The sequence below is a fragment of the Myiozetetes cayanensis genome, unplaced genomic scaffold (assembly GCF_022539395.1).
Source record: "Myiozetetes cayanensis isolate MyiCay16 unplaced genomic scaffold, myiCay2020 scf27, whole genome shotgun sequence".
Taxonomy (NCBI): domain Eukaryota; kingdom Metazoa; phylum Chordata; class Aves; order Passeriformes; family Tyrannidae; genus Myiozetetes; species Myiozetetes cayanensis.
In genome coordinates this window covers 3079010-3099537 of record NW_026087488.1, presented here as the reverse complement: position 1 = coordinate 3099537, position 20528 = coordinate 3079010, and the positions used below count along the sequence as shown (strand labels likewise).

The window sequence follows — 20528 nt, the reverse complement described above, 5'->3', positions numbered from 1 at the left end:
GGAAGGAGTGGTGAGCAGTCTCCTGCTTTCCCAGGTCATTAGAGCATCCATGTGCATCAGGGCTGGGTACAGAGCAATGACAAGTTTGGATGCATCAGGAGAGAAACATTTGCTTCCCAGTGAGAGTAAATTAGGTTTGCCTAGTGTCAGCGTGTTATGAGTCAGGGACGTGCATTAACATTTACCAAAATCTGAACGAAAATTGAACTCTGCATTAGACAAAAAGGTTGGGTGTCATTTTCCTGGGATTTGGGGAAAATCCTCTGAAGAACAGAGCTTTGTTTTTAATAGACACCTGCATGCCAGCCTCCAGGAGACTGCAGCTCTGTGTGCATTGAGGAGGGATCTGTGTGCTGTCGGGTTACCTGGAGGTGCCAGCTGTGAGCAGCTGGGCATGATGCTGGGTGACCAGAGCACACTGTGTGTCCCAGCCTCATGCCAGACCTCCCACTCCTGAGCCAGCAGAGAGGCTGCCTGCACTTGGGAGCTGCCTCTCCAAAATATTTTAGACACAATTTTCTGGGCAGGATGAGTTACTGGGCAGCATTTTGCACCAAGTTCTCAGAGTGTTTCTCTTCTGACACTCCTTGCTCAAAAGTCCACTTCCAGTAGCTTGTGGAACCACAGATTTATTGATTTGAACACAGGAAGAGATTATAAAAACAGCAGTTTGAGACCAACTCCCTGAGCAAACCACAGCTCAGCATTTTCCAGGGAGCCTGCAGCAGGCTGCAAGGAGCCTGTCCGTGTCCTGGCCAGTGATGGAGCCCTGGCCCTGCCTGGGAAGGTTACTGGAGAGGTGGTGAGCATGGCCACACTGGCAGGGAGCCCTGGCCCAGCCCTTCTCTCGCTCCTCTGCGATGCTCTACCTGCTGCATCGCTCCACGCCACAGCCGCACGCTGGCAGGGCGAGGCTGGGCCACCCGGGCTGTGAGCAGGAGCCATGTGTTGCTCCAGTCCCTGGTGCTTCAGTCCCAGCCCCAGGGGCTGGGGGCAGCTCACCCAGCCCCCCTGGCCGGTGCTGAGCTCTGGAGGGGGCGTTGCTGCGGGCTGGGGGCTGCGAGTCCGGGCTGCTCCTGCCCCTGCGGGCCGTGGGGAGGGGGCAGCGTGTGACCCCTGCCCCTGCTCGGGATGCGGCGCAGCACCTCCCTGGCACGGTCTACGCTGAGCCGGGAGGGCACGGGGGCTGCCGTGGTCCCCGCGGGCTGCCAAAATCTCTGGGGGGCTGCCACCATCCCTGGGGACCGGGGCATCCCTGCGTCCCTGTCCGCAGCACGCTGGGATGCGACCCGACAGGACGATGGCTCCTGACACTGCGTGGTGACCTTTACGCCCCCGGAGAGGTCTGGCAGGGACCAGCCCTGCTTTGGCAGGCAGATGGGTCGAAGCCCACCTCGCCGCGCCGCATCACCCCAACTTCTGCTCGGCTGCCCCCGGGGCTGTGCCGGGGAAGGGGCGGGGGGCTGGCTGCCCACGCCGGTGGCCGTGCGGCCGGGGCGGCAGGCCGGCCACAGCCCTCATTCCTCCGCTGCTGGGTACCGCTTTGTTGCTAGCTGGTGACATCACCCGAGAGCCCACCCCCTGCCTCTTATCCGTCTCTGTGTCTCGCTCATTTATTCACAGGCAGCGCTGGCAGGATCAGGGGCTGTGCGAGCGCCAGGGCAGGCGGCAGAAGCAGCAGCAGCAGCAGCAGCAGCATGTGTACGGTGTCTGGGGCTCAGGGCGCGAGAACCACGTAAGGTGCCCACCGCAGCCTCCCTCCTCACCCGCCTCCGCGGCCCCCGGCAGAAACTTCACGGCTCCCCCACGCACGGTCCGGGCTTCTCCGGAGGGGCTTGGCAGCGACAGCCGCATGCATGACACTCCGAAAAGGAGAGAAAATGACCATAAGTATCCAGGAGCACATGGCTATTGACGTCTGCCCCGGCCCCATCAAACCCATCAAGCAGATCTCCGACTACTTCCCCCGCTTCCCCCGCGGGCTCCCCGCCGCCGTCGGCCGCAGCGGTGCCCTGCGCCCCGCCGTCAGCCAGCCCTCCGTGAGCCCCGCCGAGGGACCCCGGGAAGATGATGAGGACGTGGACCAGCTTTTTGGAGCGTACGGCACGACGCCCGCCGAGCAGCCGGCCAAGAGCCAAGCGCCCGAGGAAGTGGTGGATCCCGAGGGCTACGAGTCCGACGACTGCAGTAAGTTCCTAAGTTTCCGTGGGAGTTTGTTGGGTGCTGAGGGCAAGGGTGGGTCTTAGGGTTGGTTCCCCCCGTCTTTGGTGCCTGAGTCGCGTGCCCTTCCCGGCTGCCAGCCATGCTGCCCATCCCTGGGATCACCCTGCAGCAGCGAGGAGCCCCCAGCTTTAGCTGGGGAGGCTGTCAGGGCACCGCTCCGGGGTGGAAGGGGCCCTGGGAGTGTCCCTGCTGCAGCCAGGCTGGCCGCTGAACCCAAACTAGGGAAGTCTCCCAAGAGCCACCAGTTGCTGTGCTTTGCTGTTGTGGTTGGTGCACTTCTCTGCCTCGTCCCTGCTCGACTCCGTGCCTCTGAAGGCTGCCAGCTGGGCTCAGACCCTTGGGTTAATCCGCCTCGGTGGTGCAGGCTGCTCCAGCCCACCCTGCTGATGAGCTGGCGATACGCTCCAGCATCGCCCGGCTCCACATCGGGGAGATTTCTTTGGAATGACATCCACCCTGGAGATCTCTGCCCTCTCCCTCGGCAAACTCTGGCATGTCATTCCTCCATTCCTCGCCCTCCAGCTGCAGGCAGAGCCCTGCAGGAGACCAGTGGGGGCTTTGGAGCAGAAGGCTTTGGTTCTGGTAGATGCAGGTGTTTGCAGCAAGGGTTAACCCCTGCCCACCCAAAACGTCCTTCCCACCCGGCGCGGTGGAGCTTGCAGGCTGCGAAGCAGCTGCTGCCTGGCTCTGCCAGCCACGGGGACTGACTGGGATAATACGATTTCCCTTGGAGTCGGATAAAACCCAAGGGCTCGAATCAGCCCAACCTTCACGGGCCAGATCCTGCGAGGGCTGAGCACAAAGTTTGAAGCCGGGAGGTGCCGAGGAAGGGAGTGGGTGCTGCTGAGCAGTGCTGCGTGCTCGTTCTGGGGGAAGGGGAGGCTGAGCTGTTTACGGCCCAGCGCCGGGCAGGCGGTGGCTTTTTCCTGTGCAGAATGTCACAGCCCTGCCTCGGCCTCGCTGCTGGGCATTGGGCTGGCCTGGGCTGCGGCCATCTATGCCAGACCCAGTAGTGTGACCCCAAGGAGGGCTGCAAGGAGGGCTGTGCTGCTGCAGGGTGGCACAGACACCCCCGTGGCCCCCTCTGCCTGCTGACCACCAGCTACAGCCCCAGGAGAGGCTGGGTATTGTGTGCCAGCCCCAAAGTGATGCTCCCTATCTCCCCATGCCGGCACTGGGGTCATGCTCTCTGGGGAGAGGCAAGAGCTGCGGCGCTCCCGGGGAGAACATCTCTGCTAAGCCGCGTTTGCCCGAGCCGGGCAGTTAACGGTGACTTTAACCGGATTTGGGTTATTTGCTGCTCTAATTATTAGATCGTCTTTGCTCACTGTGGCAGTAGGAATAGGAGCGACTGGGCTGCAGGGCCAGGGGTGTGCGTGGGAGCCGAAGCACTCGGGGCCCCAGGGTGAGGTGTTTTCTCCTGGTGACTGGCATGGAAATAGCCCGGGGTGCTGCATTCTGCATTTTTCCGCCGGCAGTGCTGGCTGGAAGAGGCTCGGCTCCCTGCCGGGGGAGGGAGGGTGTTTCTCTCACCCCGGCTGGTGTTAGGAAGAGTGTTTCTTGCAGCGTAACAGGTGTCAGGCAAACTGCTGAGGCTCTTTCGCCAGATGTGGTGGGTTTTCAGCTGGTGAAAGCACAGCAGTGCCAGGAGCAGAGTGGGGAGGTGGGACTGCTGGTGTTAACATCTCTGGGGACAGCATGGGGTGGTCCCACCCAACTTCAGGACACTGGTTGGCATAAATGTGCAGGATGAGACTGTCACTCCCCCAGCAAGCCAAGTTGTAAAGCCAGACGGGAGCTCCTTGTCCCCATTTCCCAGCCAGGGAGCTGGGAGGGGATTCGTGCAGCCTGACTCGAGCCATCAGCTATGCTGGGGAGTGTCGTTCAGCTCCCCCACGTCCCTGGAGGGTGATTCAGGGCTGCTGCATTAGTCACCTGCACTAAATTTCCCCTGGAGAACCTGTGTCTGCCTGTACATCAGGACAGCGCTGGGGTTTAGGTGGTGCCAGTCCCCTCTGGTGTCACACGGGGTTCAGGGAGGTGACTGAGGTCTCTGGGGATGGTGGTGTCAGATCCTGAGTGCAGCACACACAAATCAAGGTGTTGCCAGGCAGTGGCACATCTTGCCTCACTCCCTAGAGATACTCCCAGCCCAGCCCTGGAGAAGTTCAGGGAGAGGGATTTTGCTGTGGCAGGGTCCATCCAGAGGGGGAGGAGAGCTCCTTCCCATTTGTCCCACCTGCCTGCGGGTTTCCCTCCTCCAACGCCAAGTGATGCTGCTGGCTGGATGGATGGGAGGAGGAGAGCTGCCCCTGCTTGGAGAAATGAGAAATGCAATTCCTCAAGCTCGTTCTTGCCTGGAGTTGCTGCTCCAGGCTGGTTTCTGGGTTTCCAGCAGCCTGTTTAGGTGCTCGGTCACCGCAGCCATGCAGGGTGGCATCAGCAAGGGCTGGACCGGAGCTGCCATCCCTGCAAAACCTTTGGCACCCCAAGAGGGCTGTGGGGAGAGAGCAGGGTGGGTCTTGCCTGACCCTGCTGCGGCTCACCTGGCCTGGCTCCCTGCACCCCATTCCTTAATCCTTTGCCGCGTTGTGCTCCGGACCCCATCAGCAATTCTTGGAGTGCCTACGGAACCAGTGGGAGCTGCCTTCTGGATGGTTTCTCCCTGGGGTGGGGCAGCCCCAGGGAGAAGCATCAGTGTCAGCTCCCATCCAGGCAGGGTGGCCTGACCCAGTGGTTTGGCACCTGCAGGGAGCAAGGATGTGTTTAGGGGCGGATATGTGTGTGTGCACGGTGTTGGTGCTTTGGAAAATTAAGAATCCTGGGGCTGCAAGAGGCAGGTAGGATCACTCCAGAGGTGGGCAGGGACCCGGCTGAGGCAGGAGGACAGATGGTACTAGTCGTGGGAGGCTGATGCAGAGGCTCAGGCTGATGGCTCTGGGACACCTCTCAACCAGCCTGTTGAATGCAGCAAGTGGCAGGGAGCAGGCAGGGCCAGGGAACAAACACAGCAGATAATGAGTGGAGACATCTGGGCTGGCTCTGGGATTACTGGGAGTTGCATGGAGCCAGCTCTTCTCATCAGACCTGCCAACAGTGCTGCTTGAGGATTTGCAGGGTTGTGGTGGGTACCTGCTGCCATCCCAGGACCCCTGGGAGACCCTGGGAGAAGGACTCATCACTGCCCTGCGCCTCGTCCATCCTCCATCTGCAGGGATGCTCTGGGACCAGAGCTCAGGCTGTACAGGACCCTCTTCCTGCACTGAGTTTGTCCCCAGTGGAGCTGCTGAAGAGGTGGAACGAGGCAGGAGAGGTGGGAAATGTGTATTTGGTGAGAAAGGTGATTTGGTGCTGTTGGACCAGAATTAGCATCTGCTGTGATCCGAGAGGACCAGCCAGGATTTGGGGCTGGGAAGTGGGGGATTCCCTCCTGCTGCCTCAGGACACTTGGCTGTCACCTCGTCTTTGGTTCCCCAGGCTGGTGCCTGGTGACAGCAGTAGCGTCCTGGCTCCTGAGGTCTCCATCCACCAGAGAGGCTACCCACCCATTCAGGCAGCACACTGCCAGGGAAACTTGGTTTGCAAGGAAAATAAGCAAATGCCAGCTAGATGGCAATGTGCCACCTGTAAGGAGCTGGCTCTCACCTCCTATCTCCCCCGATTTCACCCAGATTGCTGCCCCTCGACTGCCAGCACTTTCCCCTCCACAGCACCAGCGGGAATTTGTACCTGATGGGTTTCTAAAGGTCTCTCAAATCCCTGCAGGAGCAGCACAGAGGTGGAGACACAATCCCTGTGAGGGAGCACTGCTGGGGCTTCACGGGGAACAGCACTGGAGGGAGCAGCCATCCTCCTGCAACGGGCAAGCAAGTTTCCAGCCCTTGGAGACATGCCCTGTCCCCCAAGCTGCTGTTTGGCTTTGGAAAGAGGCTGTGGTCACGCTGGAATTTCCTCCCTCCTCCTCCATATGCGTTTGGCTGTGGGTTTTCCGATGGGGAACACAACCCGAGGGCAGGGAGCTGCAGTGGGAGCTGGAGGAGCTGCCCCACACCATTCCTGCCAGCGCTCCAGGGCTGCTCACATATGCACCAACCCAGCCAATTCCGTAGCGTGCCCAGCTGTTATTCCCGGAGGAGCAGGCTGGTGAGGAGGCTCCGGAGCTGCAGCAGCACGGAAACGACTTCTCCAAAGTGCAGCTGAGAGGCCAGTCCTGGTGGCGGCGGCTCGTGACGCCTGCTGAGAGCAGCGCCACACAAGTTATTTAGGAAGACTCTTATTTTGAGCAGAGAAGATAATTAGGCAGGCAAAGCCGTCATGGAGATATTAATTACTGGCTGCTCAAAGACGTAAAGAGGAACGTCTTGAGGGGTGAAGGGTTTGCAAGTCACCTAGTAGTGCTTTTGGCCAGACAGGGGGAGGGAAAGGGAGACGGCGAGGGGAGATGTGCACTGGAACGGGGAGGATATTTACTTGTGAAATGCAGCTCCTTAGCATATGCTGCCACTGCTATTTATAAGCTTTGAATCGTCTTTTCAATCCAGATAAGGCCAAAAGAAGTATTTTTTTTACTCAGGAAGCCAACCAAACCACCGCTGATTTCGGCAGAGCCTGGAGCGTGGCTTTGCCCAGCAGACCACAACCCGAGCTGCCTGTGCCAAAGGAAGGTGTGTGGGTTTTGGGCAGTGTGGAACCAAGCTCTGAGGGCATTGGGGAGCTTGTAACCTTCCCAAGGGAGACGTGGGGTGTTGACTGGGGTGACTCTGGATTAGCTCCTGGTTAGTGTCTGGTTTCCTGTGGGATAGGTGAAGATGTTGGTGTAAGGCAAGTTCTCACGCTTTCCCGCCAGCCAACCCTTCAGTGGTCCAGGTGGAGGCTGCACATCGTGTATTCCTGATCCCCCAAGGAGCCTTCAGCCCCTGGAGATGCCTGTTCCCAAGGAGTGACCATGGGCAGGGACACCCTGAAGTGCTGAAGAGGAACCCGGGGCACCCGGTGAGGCCAGAACACGAGGGTGAGCAGGGTCTGTCTGGGCATCCCTCCTCCAGCAGCCATGGAAGCAGCATATGGGCCGTGGCCTCCGGCATCTCTGCTAATGAAGGAGCCACACGGCTGCTGGTTAATGAGGGGCCCCCCGCTGCCTCCTCCCCACCAGCCTGCCCAGCCCTTCGCCTTCCGTGGTTCCAGGGTGCAGGAGGAGACACAGTGCCTGGCTGGAGAAGGGAGCTGACACCCCTTACTCCACCATGCTGGACCTCAAGGGGGTTCCCAGATCTTTCATCTTTGTATTTAACGGTGAAGGCAATTTTGGGGGGGGGTGTTAATTGCAATACCGTATTTCATTAAAGGAAGAGAGAGGGAGAGATTTGAAGGCCATCTCTAAATTGAAATTGCTGAAAGTCTAATTGCTGCTGACATCAGGGACCATTTAGTGCTGTAAAACATAATTGCATCTCTGAACTGTTCTGAGCAGATAAGTGTTCCTCTGAACACTCCTCCTGGAGAAGACAGAAGAGCTGATGAGCATCCATCAACCAACCTCACGAGGAAGCAGCTCCCTGCTCCAAGAGCTTTCCAGGGGCTGGTGTTGTGTCTCCAAAATGAAGAAATATTGATTGCTGTAGATTTTAAGTGAAAAACCCACAGTCAGGCAGGGAGCAGTTGCAAGAAAGGAAGGTTGTGCTTTGTTCTTGTTCCTGATCCTGTTGAATTCAGCCACATCTGTAGGATCTCCCGAGGAAGGAAAGTCTCCTGCCTGTGTGCTGGATCTGGTCCCTGCTGAGTTTTTCTGTAGGAGTGAGGATGTCCTGCCTTGTCTGCAGCAGCAGATCACAGCCCTGTGATGCAGCCAATTGGCACCATGTGGTCCAGGACTCACATGAGTGTCTGAGTCCCAACATGCTGTGCTGCCCCTGGGGCATGTCCCAAAACCTCCCACAGGACGCATTTTCATGGAATAGCTCATGGCAGAACTTTCAGAAGTGTCCCTTTTCCACCTGCCTTCACCACCTTCCCTGGCTGGTGCTGAATCCCGTGGCTGGAGGTTCATGCCAGAGGTCAGTGCTGCCATCAGACCTGGGGGTTTGTAGCCATCAGGTCCTGCAGCTCTCCCTTGCAGCTGAGCACCCTGTGGGATCCATCCCTGAATCCATGAAGGCACATGAGTCACAAGCAGCATCTCAAGCAGGTCTGTGGATGAACCAGTAGTGCTGTGGATGGTGGATGAACTGGGCCTCAGCTTCAGGAGGCTGCAGGAACTGATGGTGCTGTTTTCCAGGGATAACTCTGGAGAGTTTTAGGGGCTCGGGGCGTCAGTCCTCAGGCTGTCCCAGCAATCACTGCCTGCACTGCCCCATCATGAGCTGCTGGAGCAGGTCAAGGCACTGTCACTCTCAAGGAGGCAGGAGCACACACAGCCTCCCACCAAAATGCTGTTCAGCAGCCCTGCTTGGAAATGGCAGGAGGTAATTTCTGTTCCTCCTGAGGAGTCATTTACCAACATTTTACATGGGGCTGTAAGTGCACAGAATTACTTACTGCCTTTCAGGACCTTTAAAATTATCTCTATTGCAGGGGAAAATTAAAGCAATGGAAGAATAGGGACCTATCTTTTATAGTGCATTAAAAAATACCCAGTCTGAAGGTTACTGAACCTGTGCTTTCTGTAAGGGAGAGCTAATCCAGACAATCCCCAGCAGTCTTTTTACTGCTCCACTCTGATCTCCCTGGCACAAAATCCATGAGCAGATTATCTTGGGAGCAGCAATGCTGATAAGCAGGGGGACTTAAGGCTTTTGGACTTTTTTTAATTAGTTCTATAGTGGATTTTTTGTGTGCACACCTCAGTTTCTCTTAGTGTAGAGCTTTGCTGGGCTTTCTCGTGGCAGTCATGCTGTGAAAACCTCCCTGACTTGGGAAGGTGAGGAGGAGCGCACTCCGTCATCACTTCCCACCTCCACGGGCTTTGCTGAAGCTCACAGGTCTGCTCTGCAAAGTCTCAGGGCCTCTTCCATGTCTGGAGCATCTCTTGGGCTGAGAAACTCTTCTCCTTGGAGCATCCCGGGCTGCAGAGGGGGTGGATCCCAGGGTGGAGCAGGTGAGGGCAGGGCGCCTGCCAAGGCAGGGGCTGGGGAAGGGAGCGGAGCAGGGATTTATCGCCACCTTTTGCCTTTCATCCCGCAGGTATAAACAGAAGCTCCTCCAGCCTCCCCGCCACCCTGGGCGCTGATGGGAAATGTCAGCAATAAACAATTTCTGCTGGCTCCACCGGCCAGGGCAGTGGTGGCTGCTGCTGCCGTGCCGGGACGCCGCGCTTGCCGCGTCCCCCGGCTGAGCCCGCGGACACATCTGCTGGTTCTGCTGCCCTCTGATAATTTTGTGGCCCGCTGAATTAATCAAAACGCCCCAAAGGTCAGTGGGAGAGGAGGCCGCGTTCCTGCGCAAGTCAGATTTATTTTTCTTTTTAGGGCCTGTGTTAAATGCCAGGCCCTGGCCGGCGCCTTCCCATCAATCTCTCCCAATTCATGGAGAGGAAAGAGGGTCAGAACCTCCTAATGAGTTCAGCTTTCCTAATGGTTATTTTATCATTGGAGCAGAATAATTGTAATAATAATGATACATCCTGCCTGCTGTCTGGAGAGTACCAAGCTGCCTTTGTAGTGCCTGACAAAGGCATTTATTTATATTTTTTATTTGCAGCCTGTGTGATTAGAGGGCAGTGTTCAGAATAGCCCAGTCGAGTTAAATAATCCTGGTAACAGTGCTTTGAGTTTAATTGCCACCCTTTTCTTTTTTAGGTACTTGCTCCCTTAATTAAGAGCACAATCGAGTTGCATCTCATGTAGGGGGGGGGGAAAGCAATCAAAGGAGGGGGATTCAGCTGCAAAGGCTTTGGGCCCAATCCTGCCAGCTGGGGAGGCAGGACTCCCCCAGGCAGGGCTGGATGTGCTGCCAGAGGTTTGCAGGAGAGGTGAGACTCGTGCTGGTGTGGTGGTGTTGGCTTGCCTGGCCGCTGGCTCGGTGTGCTGCCTGCTCCAGGAGGGCAGGGTTGTGGTCCCGTGGGGGTTTACATGGAGCTGCTGTGGGGTGCAGGGGTGGCTCCCACCCCTGGTGCAGCTGGAGGTCTCCTGCCACCTCCTCAGCCCCCGAGCAGCTCGAGCACCAACCTTTGTCTCTGCCTTCACCTCTGTGCTGGATTCATCACCTGGATGTGCATCCCTAGGAGGTAATGGAGGTTGCAGGGCTGTGACTGTGTCCTTGATGTGTCCACTGTGTCCTGGGCATCCTCTGGGTCCTGGCTCTGGTGGCAGCACTCACCCTTGGCTCCACAGCAGCACCTGGGCTGCCAAACCCCAAGTTTGCCTGACCCCTTTTGTCATCTCCATACGGCTGCATTTGTAAGCAATTACCGCATGTTCTGCTGATGTTTCTATGTCCCACTGCTAAAGGCAGATCTTTCTCTGATTATTGAGATCACCATCAACAACAAAAAAAAAAAACCCCTGTGTAGAGGAAAACCCCTTCAGAACTAGAGGAGAGCTAGGGCTGGAGCCTGGCAGGGCTGGGGGAAGTGTGCTCCCCTATCCATGCCCTCCCAGCTCCTGGCAGATCCAAGAGGAATGGGAACTGTTCAAGGTTCACTCAGGGGCTGCCAGCACTGGGAGCAGGAGCTGAGTCCCCACGTGCAAAACAAGCGCCTGCTGCTTGTTATGGCAATTTTAGGCCTTGCCCGTCTTGCAGGAGTGGGGCCCCCCACTGCCCTCGCCCCTGGGGCAGGCTGGGGCTTTGTCAGTATTTCCTGGCCAAAGTCTGTTTTCATGCCAGGCTTTTAATTTGTTTTATAAATTGCCAAATCCAGCAGGCTGAGCCGCGGGCCCCCTCCTGTGATAAAAATAAAATAACAGCTTGAACCCGGGAGGGCCGAGCGGTGGGGCTGGCAGGAAGCGCTGATTAAAGGGCAGGTGGAAATGATGAGGCTCCGAAACCGGAGGCTTCATCTTCCGCTCTTGAGTGAAAAACGCAGATTTTGTGAAGTTTTGCTGACTTGGCTTTCACCCTTGTGCTGTGGAGCCTCACACTTCACCCACTGCCATCCGTGAGCTCCCCACAGCCGAGAGCGGGCTGGGGCAACCGGGGACTGCTGCGCCTTCCTCCCTGTGGGATGAGGAGCGGCTTTGGGTGGGAATTGCTCTGGAAATGCCCGTTTGGGCCGAACCCAGAGATGACTCACAATTTGCAGCAGATTTGGCCTCACCCTGTATCTCTTCCATCATCCCCTGGCAGGTAAAGCCCCACTGATTTGTGACTTGCCCAGACCACCAGCTAATGTGCCATGAAATTGCTCCAGAGCAAGGGGGGTACAGTATTGTGGCAGAAAACCTCTTTGGATATTTATTCTGTTTTGAACTCGAGATATTTGCTCCAGAGCAATGATTTTTCTTTTGCTAGCAGGCAAACCTGTAGCTCATTTGCCTTTGGGCTGGGAGATCACTGTGAAATTGCAGCAGGAACATTTTGGTCCCCTGAATATCTGCCTGCTCCGTGGGTGCCTTGCTGCTATCAGTGCTGGGGAAAAAAAAAAAAAAGGACCTTATTTCTTGCCATGAAGTTTGTCCAACTTTTCCCCCAGGCTGCAAACCCTGCTTTGATATTGAGCAAAACTGTTCTTTTGGGTTTTATTTTGGATTTTTTTTTTCATGCTCTGAATGCGGCGGGAAGGTGCAGTTACCTTGGAAACAGTGGTGGGATGCTGTTTGGTGGCAGGGCAGCACTCAGGCAGACCCCTTTAGGGAAGGTGGGCATGGAAAATTGGGGGTTGCTGGGTCCAGAGCCACCCTGGAAGTTCGAGGCTGGTGGCAGGTGAAGCTGTGCCAGTGAAGATGCTGCTCCGTGTCCAGGCTTTGGTGTGCAAATCAGGTCTGGGAGCCTCGGAGAAGGTTAAGCCGTGTTTTTGGAAAGCTTGTCTGTTTAAGGCTTTTTCTCTGCTTTGGATTAGCACGACTTGCTCAGATCATTGAAAGGGAAAGAATTTCTTAAATCAAATGTGCTTCTGCTGCTGAGGCCCCTCTGGTTTTGTTCCGGTCTCCTGCCCCGTCCCTGTGTCCCATCCCAGGAGACGCCCCGTGCTGCCGTTCCTGGGTTGAGGATGCTGTAACGGAACACTGCTCCAGTTAAAAGCTGTTGGTGTTTTTCATTTTAACCATAAAAGCATTTCCATCCTCTCTGGATTTAATTTACAGTTTGCAGCCAGATTGGAGCTGGGAAGGGATCCCATTGGTGGCTCATTTGTTTGAAGGTGTCAGTGTACAAATACACGTTCTGGGAATGCCAGCGGCGCTGGAGCAGGGGGGATGTGCCAACAGGGGGTCTGTTCTGTGTCCCAGCCATGCCTGGATCTTCCCAGAAAAGAGCCTTCTGCTCCTGGGGGACAGGAAGCTGCTGGCTGCAGTGGGGCTGCTGTGGGATGGGGGTGCCCCAGGTGAAAGCCCACAGAGGCAAAGCTGGGCGAGCTGCATCCATTGATCCCGCTCACTCCTCTCCCAGGACTGTGCCAGCCCCACCAGCCAAGGTGGGCATGGCCACCAGCCTCCCAGCACGAGGCCTTATTTCATAACAGGGCTCACAGGAGGATGCTTTATGTTTTGTAAGGGTTGCAGCCATTTCTGTAGCATCTTCATCCACTCCTTTTGTGCTCAGAGGAGGGAAAGGCAGCGTGTGCTGGGCCACACAGGCTAACAGAATCTTCTCTCTTCGCAGCCACGCTGGGGACGCTGGATTTCAGCTTGCTCTACGACCAAGAGAACAACGCTCTCCACTGCACCATCAATAAAGCCAAGGTATGGCTCAGGGCGTGGGAACAGCGAGGGCTGATTGTGCCTGGAGGTGGCAAACTTTGTCCTGCCTTATGGGGCCACCCAGGTGCTGCAGCTGTGCCAAATATGCCAAAAGCCACAAATGTGGTGTGGGGACACTGGGTGTCCCCTCATCCCGCTGCATCAGGGGCTCTGGTGTCTCCGAAGCAGCCGTTCCTTTGCCAGCTCCGCTTCCATCCCAACACCCAGTGCCTCTGCCCTCTCCTTCCCCTCCACCCCTGCCTTTCAGGGCGTTTCCAGCAGTACAGAGACGGCTGCTCATCCCCTTTGACGAGATGGTTGCAGCTATTGATGCTTTTTAGAGCAGCCCGTCCCGATGTTGTTATTTACTTGACGGCTGTGACCGGCTGTCAGTTTATAAATGGCTCTTTTAAATGCTGCTAATCACGGCCACAAAGTGCTGTGCCTCAGCGCCTTTGCCGTCTGCGTGATTGAAGCAATTAGGGGCTTTTTGCACATTTTGGAGCAGAAACAGATAACTGAGGTCCTGATTCTGCCTCCGGGGCCCGTGGGTGCTGCTGGGTTCCTCTCTGCTTCACCCCGCACCAGGACCAGTGAGGGTACCAGGTCACCACAAGAGTGGTGGGCTGGGAGGAGAAGACCTAAATCCCTGCAGATCTTGGGAAGGGGTGGAGGGTTTTTACAGCAGGCAGGAGAACGGGCTGTGAGCTGAGCCCCAGAGGATCAGACCATGCTGTTTGCCTTCATAGGATTCATGTTTTCAGCCCCCACCCCAGTGCCCACTGTGCTGGGTGCTGGTCCTGGGCGCTGAGAATGCAGCATCCCCACCCAGGGCTCTCCCTGCCTGGAACACTCTAGCACCAAAGCTTGGCCTTGGGGATGAGCACTCAAACATCTGCCCTGGCAGCCCTAGAGCTGCTCCTGGCTGGAGGCAAGTGCAGCACCCACAGCTCCTGGGCAGGGCTGCTGGGGCAGGGCCGGGGCAGACAGTGGGGTTTGTTTCCTTCCCTGTTGCCTGTGAATTGTCCAGCAGCCTCTGGGTCAGGCTTCCCTTGGTGCACTCGGGAGCTGTGCCAAGGAGGAGATTTCTAATTGGGTTTGGAGTGGGAGGAAGGAGACCTGTGAGCGGCAAGTGATAGATTTCACACCGGCGAGAGCAAAGGCAGGGCTGGCAAAGGAGAGCCCTGCCGTGCCCACCTGGCTCTGTCAGGAATAGTGGTGGCTGATTCCACCCCACAGGACTGGGGGTAGCCCTGCACCTCCCCTGGCCACGGGGTGGGCAGAGCCCTCCTCGCCACCCTGACATTCAAGCAACTCGAGTCCTGTTCATTTCCATTCTGCTCTCATTCTCCCATTTTTCTCTTTTATTTACACTGCCATCTGCTCGCTCTCATTTCATCTCTCGCCTGGGGAAAGCTGCCAAAACTTGACTACAGAAAGGTAAGGGCCAGGCCCCGGCTGCCATCGGTGGGCGCCGGCGCCGGCTGTGTAGATGTTACAAGTAGTGCTGTAGAGGAGGTGATGGGGGAGTGCCAGGGCCACACACACGAGCCCCAGCAGTGCTGGGATGTGCATTGCCCTTGCACCTGGGCTGGGTGTCCTGGGTACCTGTCTCGGCCCTCTGGGGAAGGTGCCCTCAGGACACATCCAACTCCTGCAGCTCCTGGAGCCTCAGCTGCTGCCAGCAGCCCTTAAAACCTGGACTATTTCAGCCATGCGAGACGTGTTTTCCTCTCTCTCTGATAACCCCAAACAACCCCTCTCTCTCCCTTTAGATCTTTTTGCTTCTCTCCGTTTATTTGAATCTCCAGCACTTTTCTATCTGCTGATGTCCCTCATGAGTCCTGTTATCGGCTCCTGGGGAGCAGGAAGAGGGGAGCAGGCTCTTGGAGGCACCGGCAGCAGGTTCAGTCCAACCTGTTGTGCTCCACCACCGGTTTCCTGCTCTGCAACCATCAGCTGCTGTACTGTGCAGGAGGCTGGGAGAGTCACTCCGTGTCAGAATTTACCCTGGTGCTGTGCCTGGGAGACGTCTGAGGTGTTTCTTGGTGTAGGTTCACAGCAGGATCTGTGGGATGCTGGGAGTTTCCAGACAGCCACTGTGCCACCCTCTGGACCCTGTGCTGGCAGGATCAGGTGGGATCAGGCAGGAGCAGGCAGTGTGGCCACCTCACACTGATGGCTCTCAGTCCTGGCAGTAGCCCTGCCGGTCACGCTTCAGGCACGGCTGAACTCAGACACCTTGCAGCTCAGCTCAGATCAATAGGAGAATAAATCAGGGCATTATGGGAGCTCACTCCTGGACTGTGGGAACAGCTGTGTGCCCAGCTGGCAGGAGGGCTTTTCCCACTCGCCTGTTGACCTGCACAGACCCTGTGTACTCCCCTGGGGTTGTGCTGATCCGTACTGTCAAGTGTGGGAAGGAGCTGGGATGTCTCTGGGCATCACCCCCTCCTAGAAAATGGGGTAGAGATGGGTTCAGTGAATTTGCAGGCCCCCAGGCTGCTCAGTCCTACAAAACCTGATCTGCTCCATGGAGCAAGAGGATAACTTGCTATAGGAAGATCACAGAATCATAGGACTTATGGGCTCTATAAGGGTGTGTGGCAGCACAGACACGATGGGCTGTGCTACCCTGGAGCTTCACTGGTCTCCTGCTTTTGGGAGGCAGATGCCCAGGGCAAGCCTCAAGGGGCTGTATGGCAGTGGTGAAGGAGGTCCTGGCCCCAGGCAGGCCATGCCAGGCAGCTGCTGCCCGTGGCAGCATCCTTGGGCTGCTCTCCCTGTGCCGCTGGCCAGAAAACACCCAGGAGTTTCCACCCTGCCGAGCATTTGGAAGCTCCCTCCCTTCCAACAGAAGCGAGTGCTGGAGGTCTCAGCAGTAATGCACTGAGCATTACTTATGGATTGAGTCATAAATATTTATCACTGCAGGGAAATTCCTGAAGCTGCATGTCTCCTCTGGGGGAAGCGCAGTTTGCCCCATTTCAGAGTGGGATGCCTTGGCATGGGAGGTATCCAGGCCGGTTTTGGGGCAGTGGGGATCCTGCTCAGCAGGCAGGCAGCTCGTTGTGGGGTGAATGATGGAATGAATCCATCTCCTGCGATTGCTGCGTGCCCCCAGCGTGGTGTTAATCGGCAGCCCGATTAGCCCAACTTGTAATTAAATCCTATTGATTAGCTAAATGTCATTGGCACGGAGAGCAGCTGGCAGAGGCTGGGATGCAGGGAGCTGGAGGTCTCCGTGGGTTTGCAGCAGAGATTCTGGGGTTGGGCAGAGGAAGGGAAAGGATGAAACTTGGTCTCCTCTCCATCTCCTGTGCCGTGATGCGCAGCACCATAAATCAGTCTCAGCAGCAGGACTGGCTGGAGCCAGGGAGGTGCTCTGGTTGGATCCAAGGGGAGTCTCTGCTTCCATGAGACTTGTCCTTCTTTGTCTTTCAGCCTTCTTGGAGCAGCTTTAGGCTGGCAATCCCTCCCCACAGGTGCTGGTCGCGCCGTGGGTCCTCCCTGTGGGAGGGATGAGCTCCCACTGGAGCAGCTTTGCAGGGCAGAGCCCTGTTAAATTCAGCTGTGTGCTAAACACGTATCAAGTGACATGGGAGGGAGGTAGACGTGACATTAGGAGCTATTTTCCAGGCTCCTGTCACTCCATCTTCCACAGCACATCTATTAAAAAAACTTTAATAGCCTCCTCAGAAGGTAATTTAATTGAGCTGAATTGATGGGTGAATTACAGAGCTGCCTGTCTTTCTCCATCCATTTTCGTGGGAATCTGCTTGCTTGTTTCTGATTGCATTTGCTGTGCAGCTCTGGGCAGGTGGGCACCTCTGACTGGGGAGAGAGCCTGGGTCACTGTGAGTGGACTGTGTAGGTGATCCCCTCTGGAGTCTGGGGACAATCCAGCCCATTCCTGCCCTGTCTGCCCATAGAGGCACAGCCAATACCACCACCTTCCTCCCAGGATCTGCTGGGGCAGGGACATCACCCCACAGGCTGCAGTTAAAGCAGAGACATTTCACCTCTGTTCACTGCTGGTATTTTTATCCTTTTGGCTCTGCTTTAGAAGCAAAATCCTCTTTCCTGAGCACCATTTGGCCTCCCTTGCCCCAGGGCAGCTTTCTTGTCTGTGAAGCAGAGCCCTTGTCTCTGAAGCAGAAGCCTTGCTCCAAATCAGAGACATTCCCAAGGTCAGGAACATCCTGCCCCCTTGGCCAGATTGTGCAGCTCAGGGGTGGGACAGGGCATCCCAAGAAGCTGCTGTGGCACTGCAGGTTGGGTTGGGTGAGTTATTTCATACATGTGAAATATGGAAGCGGTTTCCCTCATCTGATTTGCCCAAATCCAGACCTTAATGATTACATTTCATTACCCACAGCCGTTCCACTAGCAGTCCATACAAATGCTTTCCTGCCAGGTGGATCCCTGGCAGCTGCAGGGACTCATTATCCAGGCAGTGAGTACTCTGCTCAACACAAAAAGGGTGTGACAAGTCTTTAGCATCACCCCAGCCTGATCTCCATGCCCAGTTTGGAGCCAGGGTTGGATGGATACCTCTGCAGAGAAACCCTCCTCAGATCCAGGCACAGAATTGCCTTCAGCCAGCCCAGCAATGACTCCTGCAGGGATCCCACAGCCAGGCTGGAAACAATCCAAGGACTTCCACGATGGAGACATTCTCATTTCTGCTTAGGACTGGTGAAAATTAGGCTCCATTTTTCATGCTCCTGAGTTGCTTCCCTACCCTGTGGAGTCTGTTTCCATGCAGCCTGTGCAGTTATAGCTTTGGGCTGGGTTTGTGCATCGCCCTTGGATAATTTTCAGGTTGTTTAGAAGAGGAGCAGAGGCACAGCTTTGTGTCCTCCTTCTGCCCAAAGCAGGATCAGCTCCAGAGCATTGCTATAATAAACACGATCCACCTCATCCTTTAAGAGCTGTGAGGGTGTTGTATAAAATCCATCAGGAATGGCTGCATCCCTGCATCAGGAATGGCTGTGTCTGTGCTCTGGCACCCCCAAATTTCCTTGCCAACACCACAGCATTCAGCTGGCACCAGCCTCCCACTGGCCTGAAGCTGTTCTTCCTTCAGCTGTGCCTTAATCACACGGAGTAGGTAGGTGCTATCACACCCTCTGGGAGCGCTTAGAAGTAGCATCACAACAGCAGAGGTGTGTGTTTGCTCATAAACAATTATTAAATGACAAAACCCTGTAATTTCAAACCTCGGAAGTCGCTGTGCTGATTTACTTAACCCCCAAATTAGTTGTGATGAGGATGGCAGAGTCAGGCTGCCAGGAGAGCAGAGCAGTGCCTGGTGGCCGATGCCAAGAGCAGGTGAGGAGCTTCCCACAGCCCCTCCTTGGCTCCACAGATGGTGTTGGAATGCTGAGCGTGCGTGGCTTTGCTGCCCAGCCTGGATCCTGCAGCAGCCACGCTCCCCTCCTTCCCCAGGCCTGAGGAAATGAGATTACTCCGTGGACCAGGCATTGGTGGATGGGCTCAGTGAAGCCAACCTGCCTGCCCAGCATCCTGCTGTTATCCTGACTCCTGCTTTTTGCTGTTCCCTCTCCAGGGCCTGAAGCCGATGGACCACAATGGTTTGGCTGATCCGTACGTCAAATTGCACTTGCTTCCCGGAGCCAGTAAGGTGAGACACCTTTTCACTTCTCCTTCCCTTCCTGGGGCCGTGCCTTTTCCTTGGAAATCAGATCCAGGAGGTTCCCCAGGGCTGCTGCAGCCAGGCCTAGAGCCTCCTGCCCGTCTCTTGAGTAAAAAGTCCTCAGAGAGAGCAGGAGGTAAGAACTGAGGCTAAATCCATCCTTAATAGGGGTAGAAAATACCTTTCTGGGAAACCACTTCCTGGGAGTCAGGTGCCATCCCTGACTCCTCATCTTGGGAGCAGGGGATGCAAAATGTTGCTCTCCAGGAGCCCCTGGGAAGCACCGAGTGAAACAATCTGAAGCTATAAACAAACCAGACCCTTTTAATTTTATTCTTTCTTTTGCCCTCTTTCTTTTGCATTTTAAACCCCTCAGATCATAATAAAACAGAGTATAAATCATAAGGGAAATATTTCCATCTCCTTAGGTGCAGCGCTTGCTGGAGAGAAGAGTAATTAAAGATATTGATGTGTAGTGAGAGCTTGGTGTAACTGATGGGGATGTGGAATTTAAATGCTAAACATATGTGTTATGAATATTAATTGCACTCCTATTCTACACGAAAGGAAAGACCTTTTTTGGGGAGGTATATTTACTTGTTACGGTTCAGTTGAATTAATTCATAATGTTCAGGGCAGTAGAGGGAGTTTTTAACCACATTTCAAGTTCCGCTGGAATTAGGAGAGCCGGGAGCGCTTTCATCAGCGATATTATCTGTCATTTCCATGTTTTGCAAATGCATTGATTAGCATTTCTGCTGGAGGTGATGGAGAGGCAGGAGGGGAGCACTGAGCTGAGGGTAGTGCAGGAGCTGCAGACTCCACAAGCCCGGAGCGGCCGTGGGGGGATCCTCTCCTTGCCCCCACATTCCAAGCAGCACTGTCCGGATCTGCCCTGGGAGAGGTGAGCAGGTCTGGGGGGATCACGGGTGTGTCCTGGGCTGGATGTTCCTGTACAGGTGTTCCAGCAGCAGGATTGTCCCTGAGTCCCTCGGGTGTTTCTGTCCCAGTCTTGAGCTCTCAGCCACCTGTGGCAGAGCTGTGGGAAGCAGGGCTGGAATTCATTCCCCATGCAGGGCTGGAATTCATTCCCCATTCAGTCCTCCACGTGAGCTGGTTATTGACTACTGAGTCATTCCAGATGGGAGAAAAAGGCACTCCCAGAGCTCAGCTCCTCTGATCTAATTCATGTCCCTTGCCCAGGGCAGCGTTATCTGCTGGGTGATGCCCATCATGTCACCCCTGTGGCTAAACCCACTTTTCCCTCCACCCCCAGAGCCCCAGGATATGGTACCCACAGGTCTGAGCAGGCAGTGGGTGCCATCAGGGTGCTTTCCCTGCTGTCCTTGTCACCCTTCAGCAGACTTTAGACTCCCTGTCTGATATGTATCCTGCTGCTTGGGCTGGAGCCTGGCGTGGTGGCCACAATATCACCGAGGAATGAGATAAAATAGATGTGGGAATGGAACCTGGTACAATAAAGTGCCTCGATTGAAGCAACTTTACAAAGTCAGGAAAGATTTAAGGCAAACAAGGTATTAAATCAAAGGTGACAGGAGGCCATATACGAGAGCACCTGCCTGCAGTCCCCTTTGGTTTGCATCACTGTCATTGGGCATGTGGGGACGGACTCAGTGCACAGCCAGGCTGGCAGCTTCTCCTGCTGCAAACCAGCTCCTGCCTGAGTGGTGGGAAAGGCATTGACATTGCAGGGCTTTAGATGTTGCTGCTAATTGAGTCCCTGCCCCTGCATCCCCCTCAGCTCCTGGAGCATCCCCCCTTGCTCCGGGGGCATCCTCCTCCTAACCTGACCCCGG

General features: G+C 55.8%; 1 protein-coding gene across 1 annotated transcript in view; it reads left to right on the top strand.

Annotated features, from left to right (window-relative positions):
* The first annotated feature begins 1669 nt into the window (after nucleotides 1-1669).
* DOC2B (double C2 domain beta) overlaps nucleotides 1670-20528 on the top strand; it is a 30277-nt gene continuing 11418 nt past the window's right edge. The window contains exons 1-3 of the mRNA XM_050321799.1: nucleotides 1670-2187; nucleotides 12976-13055; nucleotides 18625-18699. Coding sequence (XP_050177756.1) covers nucleotides 1857-2187; nucleotides 12976-13055; nucleotides 18625-18699 — 486 coding nt within the window. The 5' untranslated portion in view covers nucleotides 1670-1856. The remainder of the gene's footprint in view (nucleotides 2188-12975; nucleotides 13056-18624; nucleotides 18700-20528) is intronic.